The sequence below is a fragment of the Oikopleura dioica genome, chromosome 2 (assembly GCF_907165135.1).
Source record: "Oikopleura dioica chromosome 2, OKI2018_I68_1.0, whole genome shotgun sequence".
In the NCBI taxonomy this organism is placed as follows: domain Eukaryota; kingdom Metazoa; phylum Chordata; class Appendicularia; order Copelata; family Oikopleuridae; genus Oikopleura; species Oikopleura dioica.
In genome coordinates, this window is record NC_137292.1 from 13,940,184 (window position 1) to 13,953,694 (window position 13,511).

At 44.6% G+C, this 13,511-nt stretch overlaps 6 protein-coding genes across 8 annotated transcripts; all 6 read right to left on the reverse strand.

Moving 5' to 3' along the window:
- Positions 1-6: 6 nt before the first annotated feature.
- On the reverse strand, positions 7-816 carry LOC145697227 (centrin-3-like). The gene is made up of 5 exons (XM_081774402.1): positions 688-816; positions 520-596; positions 385-471; positions 261-341; positions 7-220 (listed from the first exon to the last, which is right to left on the reverse strand). The coding sequence occupies exons 1-5, from the start codon at positions 806-808 to the stop codon at positions 137-139; spliced, it is 450 nt and encodes a 149-aa protein (XP_081630528.1). The 5' UTR covers positions 809-816; the 3' UTR covers positions 7-136.
- A 38-nt stretch (positions 817-854) lies between these two features.
- On the reverse strand, positions 855-3,896 carry LOC145697211 (uncharacterized). The gene is made up of 4 exons (XM_081774379.1): positions 3,408-3,896; positions 1,450-3,363; positions 1,216-1,407; positions 855-1,173 (listed from the first exon to the last, which is right to left on the reverse strand). The coding sequence occupies exons 1-4, from the start codon at positions 3,868-3,870 to the stop codon at positions 956-958; spliced, it is 2,787 nt and encodes a 928-aa protein (XP_081630505.1). The 5' UTR covers positions 3,871-3,896; the 3' UTR covers positions 855-955.
- A 2-nt stretch (positions 3,897-3,898) lies between these two features.
- LOC145697220 (uncharacterized) lies at positions 3,899-5,837 on the reverse strand. The gene is made up of 8 exons (XM_081774392.1): positions 5,701-5,837; positions 5,303-5,655; positions 5,058-5,260; positions 4,722-5,013; positions 4,574-4,681; positions 4,379-4,533; positions 4,167-4,338; positions 3,899-4,120 (listed from the first exon to the last, which is right to left on the reverse strand). Exons 1-8 carry the CDS (start codon positions 5,816-5,818, stop codon positions 3,962-3,964), a joined length of 1,560 nt encoding a protein of 519 aa, XP_081630518.1. The 5' UTR covers positions 5,819-5,837; the 3' UTR covers positions 3,899-3,961.
- Positions 5,838-5,843: 6 nt separating this feature from the next.
- Positions 5,844-10,609, reverse strand: LOC145697210 (uncharacterized). 3 transcript variants are annotated; one of them, XM_081774377.1, is made up of 16 exons: positions 10,495-10,609; positions 10,315-10,448; positions 10,120-10,255; positions 9,901-10,077; positions 9,597-9,860; positions 9,378-9,555; positions 9,109-9,332; positions 8,871-9,063; positions 8,694-8,826; positions 8,296-8,583; positions 8,073-8,163; positions 7,834-8,029; positions 7,588-7,787; positions 7,242-7,548; positions 7,005-7,197; positions 5,844-6,908 (listed from the first exon to the last, which is right to left on the reverse strand). In XM_081774377.1, the coding sequence occupies exons 1-16, from the start codon at positions 10,561-10,563 to the stop codon at positions 6,848-6,850; spliced, it is 2,844 nt and encodes a 947-aa protein (XP_081630503.1). In that variant the 5' UTR covers positions 10,564-10,609; the 3' UTR covers positions 5,844-6,847. The 3 variants fall into 3 exon arrangements, with proteins under 3 accessions (XP_081630503.1, XP_081630504.1, XP_081630502.1); XM_081774378.1 differs by having other exon boundaries at positions 9,907-10,077; positions 10,315-10,451; positions 10,495-10,607; XM_081774376.1 differs by having other exon boundaries at positions 10,315-10,451; positions 10,495-10,607.
- A 12-nt stretch (positions 10,610-10,621) lies between these two features.
- On the reverse strand, positions 10,622-12,259 carry LOC145697216 (uncharacterized). The gene is made up of 4 exons (XM_081774385.1): positions 11,990-12,259; positions 11,615-11,942; positions 11,149-11,568; positions 10,622-11,103 (listed from the first exon to the last, which is right to left on the reverse strand). Exons 1-4 carry the CDS (start codon positions 12,257-12,259, stop codon positions 10,628-10,630), a joined length of 1,494 nt encoding a protein of 497 aa, XP_081630511.1. The 3' UTR covers positions 10,622-10,627.
- A 75-nt stretch (positions 12,260-12,334) lies between these two features.
- On the reverse strand, positions 12,335-13,499 carry LOC145697221 (mediator of RNA polymerase II transcription subunit 27-like). Its single transcript, XM_081774393.1, has 4 exons — positions 13,349-13,499; positions 13,040-13,298; positions 12,530-12,998; positions 12,335-12,483 (listed from the first exon to the last, which is right to left on the reverse strand). Exons 1-4 carry the CDS (start codon positions 13,475-13,477, stop codon positions 12,357-12,359), a joined length of 984 nt encoding a protein of 327 aa, XP_081630519.1. The 5' UTR covers positions 13,478-13,499; the 3' UTR covers positions 12,335-12,356.
- Positions 13,500-13,511: the final 12 nt, after the last annotated feature.

Consider the following 13,511-nt stretch of genomic DNA (forward strand, 5'->3'; position numbering starts at 1 on the left):
AGAACATTTTACAAAATAAAAATCTATGTAACAAAAAAGCGCAGTGAAAGAAAGAAACGGAATGGTCCTTATTTGAAAGTTTCGAATGAAGTAAAAATATTAACGAAGTTGTAGATTTGTAACTAGAAGACGAAATTTATGAGAACTCGTCGCCCATCATCAGCTCGAAGAACTCCGACATATCGATTTTGCCGTCGCCATCCTGATCGAATTCTTCGATCTATTCGAAGTAAATTTACTTGTTAATCATTCCTGATTACCATTGCGACGATTTCTTCTTCTGAGACAGTCTCGCCAAGTTGCTTGAATGCTTTTCTCAGCTCTCTTGGGCCAATTTTTCCCTATTTCGTCGATTAAGCCCATAAAATTAAAGTGAAAACTTACATCGTCAGACATAAGATTAAATGCTTTTTCAGTTTCCAATTTTGGATCTCTCGCAAGTACAATCTGTTGAGCCAGTTCAAAGTAGTCCTAGAATGTTTTTAACATATGAAGATTGTGCTAACTAAGCATGATTACCTCCCATGAGCAGAGTTTATCCTCTGGCGCGCGAAAAATACTCTTGAATTTTTCTTTCGTGATCGTGTGGCCTAGAGCCTGAGAAATAGGATGTTCAAGATATCAAGAAAATCTGACGTAATTCTCTCGAACGTTCTTTAGGAAAAAATGAGAATCTGAACATCTTTTCCTGAAGGGCAACTTTGAATTCATCTCGATCAAGCTGCTTGTCCTTATCGGAATCAAACAACTCAAATGCCTCCTCGATTTCCGCTCTTTCCTCGTCCGTAAGTTGCTTCTTACGGGGCATTTTTACAGACTTCTTAAAAGAAAAATCTTGAGCGCGTTGTTTCCCGTTGTTTATTTTTGTAAGTTATCCTTGAATGTAGTGAATAAATTTCAATGTACATGTTAGCGTTTTTCTTTTCAATAATGTAAGTGTGTTTCAGAAGATAAATCAGAATCGTCTACCGGCTGCTTTCATGATAGCGCGTTTGGAATCTGTTTTTTGAGCGAGTCGTTGCAGCCAGGTGTATTTCTTGTTGATAGTTCTCTTCTTGAGCACATCCGTGTCGCTTGATTCTGAAACTGGCATAAGGTCGCCGCCGTCCATTGTCGATTCAACGAGGAGTTTCCAGAAGAGATCGGCCTTTTTCAGGTCTCTGTTGTCAGCGACTGAGAAACGATCATAATTTCGGAAAAAGGAGACAGTCTTACCGTTGAACAAAGTGCATGCTTTGCCGTGTCTTCCAGCGCGTCCCGTTCGACCGATTCTATGACAATGGTCATCAATATTGACAGCCAGGTCGTACGAGAACACGTGTGTTATGTCCTTCACGTCGATACCACGTGCAGCCACATCAGTACAAACCATCACTTGAGTTTGACCGTTTCTCAACTTCTTCAAAGCTAGAAAAAAAGATAAAGAAGAAGTTTCGATGAAAAGTGCACCTCTATTGCGATCAACTTGTTCGAAATCGCCGTGCATGGCTCCAATGACCTTTGAAAATCGCCTGTATGTTGACTTGAGCTTATCATAAACTTGATCAACTGTATCTTTCCGGCCACAGAATACCATCAGCTTCCAGTCTCGCTTGATAATCTCGTCCTCTCTTGAAACAAAGCCGCCACTGACTCCTCGTCCTTCCCAGCCTCCGTTATCATGAGTTGCATTGGCGGCACCAGGGCCTTCTTCTGGCTCATTATCGGACCAGCCACCTGCTTGATTTCGCTCTCCCCAGCCGTTGTCATTGCGCGGGACATCCCATCCTTCGCCACCTTCCGCATTCCGAGGTGGTGCTGGCGCATTTTCTTCATCGCTGCTGGTTTCGCCTTCCAATCGAGGGCCAGGAGAGTCAGCTCGTCGATTATTCCCCCCTGCAACGATTTCGATCGTCTCGTCGTCAGAGTCACTCTCAATATCGGTATTTTTCTCACCGCTGTTCCTCAGCTCGTCGATGTATTTACAGAGCTCTTTGAACTTGTCACTTTCGTTGTTGACCTTGATAACGCTCTGAGTAACCGACTTGACGCAGGAAAGATCTATCTTGCCGACAATGATTTTGACAGCTTTTCCCATGTACTGTTTTGCGAATTTTTGGATCTCAACTGGCCACGTAGCAGATGTCATGAGTATTTGACGCTTCTTGGGCATGTTAGTCCTTTCGACGAGCTTTGCAATGTCGTCACGGAAGCCTTGATCGAGCATTTTATCCGCTTCGTCGAGGACAACAAAGGTGCATTTGTGAAGCTTGAGTTCTCCCATCTCTGAAAGATCATTCAAACGACCAGGAGTTCCAATAACGATCGTAGGTGGACTACCATCCTGAAGCCGCGAGATATCGTCACGACGATCAGTGCCACCGACCGCCAACATTGTCGTAATCGGACGCTTATTGTCTCTGCCACTGAAGAAATCAGTATTGAGATTGTTTCTTCCGCTGGTGGATGTTTTTTCGAGTATTCCAAACACCTTATCAACTTGTTCTTTGATCTGATTCGCAAGTTCTCGGGTGGGGGCAATTACCAAGCCCATCGGTTCTCCTGCCTCGTAGTCCTCGCGGATTTGCATATTGAAAACCAATGGTTCGTCGACTTCTTCGCGGTCAGTTCCGCTCGTTTCACCTTCTTCCTCTGTCGGTTCTTCATCGATCGTCGATCCAACATCCGGATGAGTGAGAACACCGCCATAAAGACAATGAGCGACCATTGGGGCAAGAAACGCGAGGGTTTTTCCAGAGCCAGTTTGTGAGATTCCAATTGCATCTCGCCCCGAGAGCGCAATCGGCCAAAGTTGAGATTGAATTGGCGACGGTTTTTCGAACTTTTGAGCGCTCAGGTGCTTGAGAATCAAGGGAAAGTTCCAGAACGCTTCTTCAAAGCTCAGGCAAGGCTTGTACTCTCGCACCATTTCGTTCTTGCTCATGAAAGATATTTTGAGATCATTTCCTTGGTTTTTGCGCCAGTCTACGACGTCCACCGCTGGTCGTCGTCGAACTGTACTGTGCTCTTTGTACAGTATTTTACGCACGTGTTGTTTTCGATTTCGCATTCTCTCTTCTGGACGATCGCCGTCGGAGTCTGTGGTAGTTCTATCAGGTCTGTCGGGTCTTTCCTCCACTTCTAGCTCTTCTTCATCACTCTCAGACTCAGAAGAAGATGATTCAGATGAGAGATCTTTATCTCGTGGTTTTCGGATCACTCCGCTAATGATTCCCTCGATATGCTCCTTGCAAAGGTTGCGCTGCTCTTCGCTAGTTCCAACGATAATAACAGGCGTCATCCGATCATCACATTCTCCTTGGGCGATTTTAAGGGATACATTGAATTGCTCTTCAATCTCTACGCGAGTTGTATGGCGCTTGCCTGAACGAAACAAGGTTATGAAAACGAATGAGATGGAAACGTACCGATGATCATTCCCTTTCGAAATGTAGGAATGAAGATCCTGGTTTGATCTGACTCAAGTTCTTTGACTTCGTAGCGCTTATTTCTCGAAAAGTATCGATGGATGTGATTCGCTGTTTTCTGACCGCGACGGTAACTGAATGGGCGGTACGGCTGGTCTACGGAAGGATGACTGTATCGCGTGTTTCGATCGAACGAGGGCATCTCTTGAGTGAGATCGAAATTGACCTCGTCGTTCACATCGCTGTTTTTAGTCTCAGCATTTTCTTCTTCGTCATCATCGCTATCCTCGGCGTACTGATCGTATGCGTCTTTTTTCTTGCGATTGGTGCCAAGATCGTCCCAGTTCATCTTTCGAACATCTGGTATGCGACGATGATTGGCGCGATGACCGCCTCTGAATAGCATCGTATACTGTCCTCCCCATTTTGCGTAGGGTCCCGTTTTCTTTTCGACCGGTAGCATCGTCTAAAAACGGGGATAGAATTAGATGTTGAACTTTTAAAATTCTTGTTTGATGCAAAGAATGCTAATAAATACGTTTTGAACAGATAAATTAGAGACCGTATGGCATTGATCTTCTCTGGACATGTTCAGTGCCTACGAATGGCTTGTAAGAGCCGAAGAGAATTCTAGTTGTGTCGGTATGACCCTGATCGAACCAGTCGGCTTCCTTTGGTCGCCAAGCTGGGTGGTACTTGATTGGACCGCATTCCTAAGTAACATTTAACTTATGTGAACGGGCGCTATGATATAATTACGGCTCTGGTTTCTTCAGGAGACTTTTTGCCCTGATCGGCAAGTGTGTGCATGATGTTGTAATTGTTGACCCAAGAGAGGTTGGTCTTGTAAGAGTTGGACTCGGAGAGCTCATCCCAAGGCTGGAATGTGTGGTTGATTTCGTAAGAAAAGTGAGGTCCCTTAGACAAGTCCCTAAACACACAATAAGCGTTGAAAAAGGAAGAGAACTGACCGAATAAGAACGTGTTCGTAGTGGTTTCCACCTTGGAAGAAAAATCGGCCAATAAATGGAATGTCAGATCGTGGCGATCGCATCGACTCGTAGTTTTCCAAGAAGTTGGTGATCCAAGCGTTGCCAGGACCAAAGTAAGCAGACATGTTGTTACCCTACAATCAATAAGGAAAATCGTTGATGAGAGTTTCTTACTGGAAGCTGCTTCTCATCAAGGTAGTTCCATCGGCAATAAGGGTGTCGCATCTCATCATCGTCTCGCTCATCGAGAAGGTCGACGATGTCAGCGGGGGTGTTTCGCGACTAAACACGATTAACCACACGCATCACGACGCGTACTTACTGGGTCGACGTTCATGACGGTGCAGCCCTTGTTATGCATATCCTCAGCCCAGAATCCTCGGTACGCTTCGTCGAGATATTTGAGGAAGTCGAGAGTGATAGTTTTGATTTCAGCCTCGTTTCCTCGGGCTTTGATCTTTTCAAGAGCCTCCTCAGGGGAAATGTCGAGGAAGAAAGAGACATGGGGAGTAAGATCAGATGCAGTTCCAGAACCGTCGATCGCAGCTTGAGAGACGGTGTATCGCATTTCGTAGTAGTTCTTGGAGAGGTATCCCATCTTCATCATAGCGTAACTTAAGAAATTTTAAAGGAGTTGGTTGGACATTGAGAGGCATACGCGTAACAGTAGTCAGAGTGGTAGGTTCGGTTGGTGATGGTACCCTGAGCAGTAGTGAGAAGGTGGTAGAGACAATCCATAGTGTGAATGTGTCGCTGGAGCTTCATGTGATCCTGCATTCTGCAAGAGTGGACGTGATCTTTTGGGTTCTCGTAAAACTTCTGGAGGTCAACGCTTCGCATGGACAAGTAATGATGGCCTTCCTGAAAGAGACCTAAAAGCGCGAAATAGAATGATCAGCTTACGTCGCAGAGCATCTTCCAGGTGTTGTAAAGGTTGTTTTCTCCTTTGAAGTCCCGAAGACGATTGAGCTCCCACATGAGATCACCAGTGCCCATATCCTTGAGACCAGCTCCAGCAGCGATGCCAGAAGTAAACTCAGCCTTGCCCGAACCGGGAAGACCTTCGACCGTGAATAACTTGGCGTACTTATCCTGGATCAGCCTCTGTGGGTTAGTAGTGCAATTGGCTTCCATAGTGACGGACGTATGATCGAGTCGATTACCGGTTTGACCTTCGTGGTGCTTGGCGAAGTCGAATGGCTGGATATTTTGGTAGTACCATTTGCCAGCAGCGTTCAAGGTTCGCTCGACGATACCTGAAAATATGCATCAAAAGCAAGAAGGAAAACAAGGTTTTTTACCTTGCTTGGCATCGTCAAAAACAGCTGGGTTAGCTTGAGAAGCAGCTTCAACGGGAGCAGCAGGTCGGGAACCCTGGCGCCGAGAAATGTGAGATCGAACGAGACCCACCCGCTTCATTCTGGTGAAATTTATCGTTGAACAATTGTGATACGGGATGTTTATTAGGAAGTTAAACTGTGTCACAAAGAAGAAATTGGTCTCAGAATAAATGCCGCCCGCTGGTATTTATTCCAGATAACGGTGCAGCGTGCCTTTCTTCACGATGCCTTTCGAATTTTCTTGAGAGTGAGTTGTGCTTGTGGTAAAATAATTTACGACCGGTGCTGGGAATAAAAGAAGCGGCGGCATTTACGATATTTTTTCTTGTACGATTCTAGTGCGACTGAAGTGAATTGTTAAATGCTTACGAGGTGGGATATCTGTAACTATTTATTTTTTGTGATATCCAAAATGGGGTTGACGTGTTTTATGCACTTCAGATGCATTTGAAAATCTAGGTTTAGAAATGAAAAAGTAGTGTTTTCCATTGTGAGAACCTTCTGAGTTCGACCTACAACAACAGGTAGGCTACAGTGTCAACAGTGCCAGTACACGCGTAAAAATCGATTAAAAGAGGTCAAGTTTCTTTAGATTGATAAGTTTGGTAAGGAGAGAAAAATATAAAAAAAAGCGTTAAATGAGAGAGATAAAATGAAATGTGATCACGCTAGAAAGCTGGCATCGGCGAAATACACGATCTAACGCTATATTAATTGAAAACATTCGAGTATCTTGCCAAACTCGAGCGCTAAAAATTTGAAAGCCAAAAATTTCGGAATGAAATCAACGAGGACACCCCTGACCATTTCATACAATGGCCTTTTATTTCGTTAAGTTAACCTTAAAAAGCGGCTGAGAGATTTTGAAGCAGTATGTTATTAATAAAAAAAGACTTCAATTTCTCATGAGACAAAAAGTCCCATGAAATGAGAAAAAAGTTGATATTCAATTTTTTGACATCAAGCAACTTTTCGAAATGTCTGTATGATTAGCCCGAGACTGAGCTCCTCTGCTAATCCAGTCAAGTTGCAAGATGTGGGATGAAGAGAATATGAGTAGCAGAGACCCAGGTAGCACAGGGATAGTAGAATAATTATCACAGAAAGTCTATTGAGGAGGATGATAACTGCCTGGCGGGGCCATGTAATCTGGGCGGGAAAGTAATTGACTCATTCTTGTTTCAAATAAATATCATCAAAAATGGTCTAGACTTGACCGCACTTATATTCTACTTAAAGATAAAGAAAGTTATTTGAACAAGTTCCTTTGTCGTTGAATTTCACGGAATAGATCGGACATCTGAGTCTCAAGATTGCTGAGTCTGTCTGAGTTTTGCTTGCAAAGTTGGAGCACTTGGCGTAGGTCGTTGTCCCGTGCGTATTCACGCTGAGTTGCTTGATTCTGTTCTGATTCCAGACGAATCAGTGATGAATTTACTTGGACGATTTGTGCAGAGACTATTTGATATTTTAATTCAGGTATTTTTCGTTTTAAAAAATACCTTGGCTTATCTGAGAAGCCATCGAAATCGTTTGAGTGATTGGATCCGATGAGCGTCCAGATGGTGGAGACGAGCTTCCATTTGGTGGTGGTGTCTTAGAGGACTCATGACCATTCCCGGAAGTAAGTCGGGAGGGAATATTTGAAACTGGGCTTCCATCGGATTCCTTTTGAGCCTCTTTTTCGCGTGCAATATCGGCGCGGCGCTTGATGCGTTCTGTTCGATCACGAGCTTCCATTTCAGCGAGAGCTTCTTCTGCCTTCTTTCGTTGCTTGTTAAATGCCTCTTGGAGAGCATTTTTGACATCCTAAAAATTCATACTGAACTGAAAACATCACTCGATTACCTTGACTGCATCCTTAGCTTCTTGATTCCATCGCTCCTGGGAGTTCCATGAGCGTTTGCCATCCCACGGCTTCACTCCACGAGCTTGAATTCCTTGCTTGTTTCTGATGGAAACATCAGCTCCTCGTGTGCAGAGAAGCTGCACAAGACGAACGTGAACGTTTCTCGCTGCATGGTGCAACGCAGTGTTGCCATTAGCGTCTAGTTTGAAGTGGGTAAGTAAAAGAGAATGTGAACAGAAGTGAACCTTTGAGATTAGGATTGGCGCCCGATTTGAGAAGCGCATCGGCCACTTCGGGCCACGCTCGTGTGTTGATGCCGGTGAGGATGAGCGGGGTACAACCGTCACGCGTTTGTAGATCGGGATTAGCGCCCGCGTTGAGTAACATCCTCACAATGCCAATTTTCCCCTGACTCGCGGCGCAATGCAAAGCCGAGTATCCCTAAATCGAAATTGCGTCAAAAAGGATTCTGATCGAGGCGCACCTTTGTACTCTGCTCGTTGACATCGATCTCAGAATCGGAAAGGAGCTGTCGGATTTGATCTTGAGCTCCACAATTGGCCGCGGAAATGAGACTTTTTTCGGGCTCCACCAGGATGCAGACCATCGATAGGTGGACTTTCAGTACCACTTCTTTCAGGGTCAAAATTTACAAAAACTAAAATTTTCAATTTCAATCGAGAAAGACGCTGAATCTCGAACCCTGCCTATCGTCGAGTGAGCGCACGTCCGGCTCACGTCCATCTCGTCTGGCTTTGAATCCTCTCCAGGCTTTCACAAGCATATTTCGGACCACATCTACGTTTCCACTACCTCTCTTGGTCTGCGCAAGCGCCCATGCCGTCATATTCTGCTTGTTTTTGATATCCAAGGCTGGATTACAGTCCAAAACCGCGGCAACGGCACTCACGTGCGCCGCCGATACGGCTAAATGCAGGAAAGTATTCCCATTAGCGTCTTGAAAGTCTGTATCTGCGCCAAGCTTGAGTAGAAGTCTACAAATCGGATCAAAGAATCATCGGTGATCATTGATCACATATAACTAGCAGTCTGAATTAATCTTATTCTGAGAATTAGGCCGATGCAACTCTTGTTCGATCCGTTCCTAGCTGACTCAAGGTTGACCTTCTTTCCATCAGAAGCAATAGTTCGAAGTAACGCGGATTTTCCATTACGTCGACTATTCACATCTACTCCCGCCGCAATTGCATCATTGATGGCCATATTAAATCCGCTCTCTATTGAAAGTTTTCATTCTCAGGTCCTTTGAGGGAAAGAGTACCTGCGCTGAAATGTAAGACAGCATTCGCTTTTTCCCTGAGATCTCTGATCGAGTCAAGTCGCTGGTACTTCCCGCGATATTGCTCGCAGAGCTTTCGGAAGCGCTCCTTTTGTCGCTCATCGTCTCGAATCGATGATGTTTCTTTGGGCATCATCTCGTCCATTTTGGAATTGCCACCGATTCGTAGTTTACGCTAAGAAAGAAAGAATAATAAACTTCATTTTCTCAAAATTCTTACAGTGGCATCCAAGCGGTCGGCATCCGCTCGCGTGTCTTCCAACGCACGCATAAAGACTCCAGATTGTTTGCTGACGCTGATTTTGTGCGTTGCTGTCTCTTCTTTCTTGGGTACTGGCTTCTCCTCAGCTGCTGCTGCTGCTGAGGGCTCTTCGAATTTCAAATCTTTTTGGTTAGTTTTTTCTGGCCAAATATTATCAGTGCTCGTGTTGAAATCGGGAAAATCTTAAAAGGACTTCTATTTTGGATGATAAAGAGATCTAAAGTTACCTCGAAGTTTATTGAGATTTTCATAGTCGTAAGTATCTGAATCATCCGAGGGATGATCGGGAAATTGATTTGTTGTAGCGCGGCTCAGTTCGGAGCCGATCGGTTTGATCATCCGTGATCCAGATGATCCTCCATCCTTAGGAGGCCCGATCGGGGCAATTTGGGATTCGTTGAAGTTCTTAAAAGAGGTCACTATCAAACCCGTTAAAATATGCTTACAGTAAATGACTGAGGGTCGGGCCAAAAGGAGGATGCCTTCTCATCGGGTTCCCATCTAGAGGTGCTGGGGAATGTCCAGCAGCTGCTTCGGCGTTCTTCAAAGTCCATGTTTCTTTCTATATTCGGCATGAAATCCTCTCTGTTTCTATGGTGCGGTTCATAGTTGCTCCGGTTGTTCGTGTGGTTCATCATGGGTTGACCCCAATTGATTGGAGAATCGTGATGATTGTGGTGGCTTCGGTCTCTATCTCGATCGTCAGATAACTGAATGAGATGAAAATTTAGAAGAAGGAAAGGAACCTACGCGAACATTGCTCAGCATGGATCGCAATCCTTCGCTCATAATGTTCGCCATCTTTTCTTTGCTCTCGGGGCTGAGCAAATCGCTGTAAAACCATGGCAATTTATTCTCAATGTTGAAGGAAGATGACGAGTCAGCTCCATTGCTAACGAGAATTTCAGCCAACCCATGTTGTCCGTACTAAAAAATGATCAAAACAAAGAAGATAGAGGGTGATCTTACTTTTGCTGCATAATGTAGCGGCGTTTCTCGACGGTCATCAGTCGCATTTACACTGACGCCTTTGTTAATCAATTCCCTTGCTACTGAACACATCTGACTGGAAGTCATCTTCGACAGAGAAACTTCGTGCAAATATCTAAACAATTGCGTGTCAAAATCTAGAGCTTTAAAGCTAGCTTACGACGTAAGCCTTACGTTCTACTGTGATCACCACGATCTGCTACGCTGAAACGGTCGCTTTTCAAAAAGGGCATGACGGCTTCGTAGTCGCTTGCTTGTATCGCATCTCTCAACGATACGTACGGGCGGTTTGGAAACTCTTGTTCGACCTGCTCAAGAACGCTCACGAAAAAAGCAGAATTGTACGATTCAAACCTGTCTTTCTTCAGGTCCAAACAGCCCTTCTTTTTCAGCATGATTGACGACTTCGTCCAACTCACTCATTCGATTGAAATTTTTCTCGAAACAATCTTAACAATATAGAACTCGCAAAAATTCGTTGAAAATCCTAAAGAAGCATTTTATATCTAACTTGAAAGCTCCTGAACTTTTTGTTGAGCCAAGAACAATACGGAACAAACCAGTGAAGAAATGGGTTATGAAGTAAAAGATGATCTTCGGGTAAACTCATGCGTTCAACAGAAACTGTCGGATCGAGAACATATCGACCATTTTTGTGGTAAGTTATTTTGGTGACAAGTTCTGAAGAAGCGCCTTCTTCCAACAAGGATTGATGGAGATCAAAACAAATTAAAGAAGCTTCGCTTTCGGCTTTACAAGTGCTTGGATCATCGGGATTAACTGACGTCGTTGTTCTGCCAAACTTGAGAATAACTCTGTCTGGGTAGTGGATGAACTTGTGGCTGGTTAGCTTGACGTTACGAACAGAAGCACCGAAGTATTGCGAGTTTATGTCGAGTATTTTCTTTCCAGCTGTAAACAAATACTCATCGTCGACATATTTTATGTCCTGCGACATAAGACCTACAAAAGAGGCGGATAACATGAGGAAAAACAACAGCAAACTACCTAAGTCCGCATCGTTTTTCTGGTATAAGGCGAAACGCAGCGCTAATGACTCGATCGCTTTTCTCTTCGCTATCGTTCTTGCTTGCAAAAGTCTACCTTCAGTAAGCCCCGTTTCACTACTTTCATCATGATTCCACCAGGGCGTGTCGTACTCGCTCAATTCAATCGCAAGCTGGCTCTGAAGATCCTTCTCGAAGTCTTCTGCGTAATTAACCTCATTTCGAATGCCAGAAAAAAGTATGATCCAGAAGACGGAACAAACAAAAATCTGGATCAAGGCGCGGGGAAACTCGTAAAACACGTAAAACGGGTCGCCTTTCTTGACGTTTGTCCAAACGGGGTTGTTTTGGACGGTGTCCATTTCGGGGACAATGTATTTGTCGACAACAGCCGACAAGTTCACAAGTTTAACCTTCATTCCTGAAGCTTTGAATGAACACCAAATACGGGTTAAACAAAAGCTAACCTTCAATAGGGCTAAACAGCGTTTTTTCGCCACTTGAATTGAGCCCGACATGTTTTTCTTCGAGCAAAACCCAGCAATTATCATACAATCGGATGAGATCATGAAGGGCGATTTTCTCTTGACCTTTCGCGAACATATCTGTGAAAACGCGCTGCTCTCGTTTTGTCAGCTGATTGTGAAAGATCGTCCCTGGTCGGAAAAGATACGAGTAGCATCGTTTCAGGAACTGTATTCGATTCCAGTAACCGAAAGTCAGCCTCATTTCTACGACTTTGACTCCGACAGCCAACGCATTCAGATTATCAACATTACCTCGTGTATCCAAGCGCTGAAATGCTTATTTTTTAGTCTAAGAGGCACTTGGAGTCAGTTTACTTTGAGGACGGACCCTTTCTGGGCGATTTTTCTAAGATCGTTTGCTGTGAGCTTATTTCCCATTTCAATCACTCTAGCGTCTGTTTTTCTCCCCGTAGCAGTTTCAATCTTGTCCTTCATTTTTTCTGTGAATTCGAAGACCTTCTCCGTGGATCCAGTGAGCTTATTTGGCATACATTCGAAGCGAAAGGCATCTTGGAACGGAATCAAACGATCATAGAGGAACTTGTCCATCATTCGAGGGAGAAACTTTCCCCTGAGCCGATACATCGTCTGAAATAACGAAGGGCAATGAAGGGGTTTTGTACATTAGTGGATAACTGGAGCTGATAACTGGATATCTGTATTTTTGGACTACAGTCAGGCCCTAGCCGGAGCGACAGCCGAAGTGATACGGATGAAAAGTGACAAAGTCTCTCCAAGTCGGCGGATAGCCTTCCACAAGATGACGTCGACAGCGCATACAATTCGCGTGAAACAACGTTTTGTAAGACCTAAAACAAAGAATGTAGATATTTCGCAATAAGAAGCAGCATTTACTTGAGCCAAAGCAGGAACTTGCGAAATGATTCTTCGTCGGTAAGTGAACTGAAGGAATAGAAGATCAAGGACGCCTGAGCGTGTTGGTCTATGAGTTTCATGGTGTCGAGGGCTGTCTCGACGGTGACGTCAACTTCATCGATGCTCTCGTCCTCGTAGATGCCCTTGATGATGACGCGCTCAATATGAATGTGGCGCAAGATGATGTGGCAGTTGAGCGTTCGGCGAACTGTGATTGACATGAGGCGTGTGTTGCCGAACATTTCGCGCACTTGGATTTTGAGATCCTGGCCTATATTCGGAATGTGAAGAAGCTGGGCGAGATGTTGCTTGAAGGCTTGGGGGTTTTCGATCACCACCCGCGGTGGGCGAGTGCGTTTCATCCCCCCGCCAGGCTGAAGAACGCGATTCGTCGTCGACCGTTTTCGGGAATTCAGTTTCGTGTATGTTTCCAGGAGTCTATGGAAATCTAAAAACTGGTTAAACTTGAGAAACGACCGTCCATTTGACCTTTGAACGCGTTGAACTGCTGAAATACTGGCGCATACTCGAGAGCCATCTTGTTTGTGGCTTCACTATCGTCCAACATCAATGCCCCCAGCGGGCCTAAGGGTTGTACAGCCGTTGGAAATCTGTCCTTTGGAATCTTTTGAACTTTGTTGAGAAGAGCAGTGAAGTTTTCACCCAATGAGTCCAGCTTCTCTTGTACCGTCGCAATGAATTTTTCCTGGTTGACCTGTTCCCCTTCTTTCACCAAACTCCCTTCACTCTAGAATCCATTTTTATCCTCGATTACCCACACTGTGACAACGGTCTTACCAAAGTACCAAACAACGAGTCTGCTGAGTGCCTCAAAAGCTGAATTTTCTGGAGACTTTCCATCAGCGGCGACACTAGCTCCTCTAACTCCTGTTTCAACCTCGAGTGCACCTGTACAACATTCGCCATTCTAGTCAATAAAAATGATGAGAAAAATTTCAGA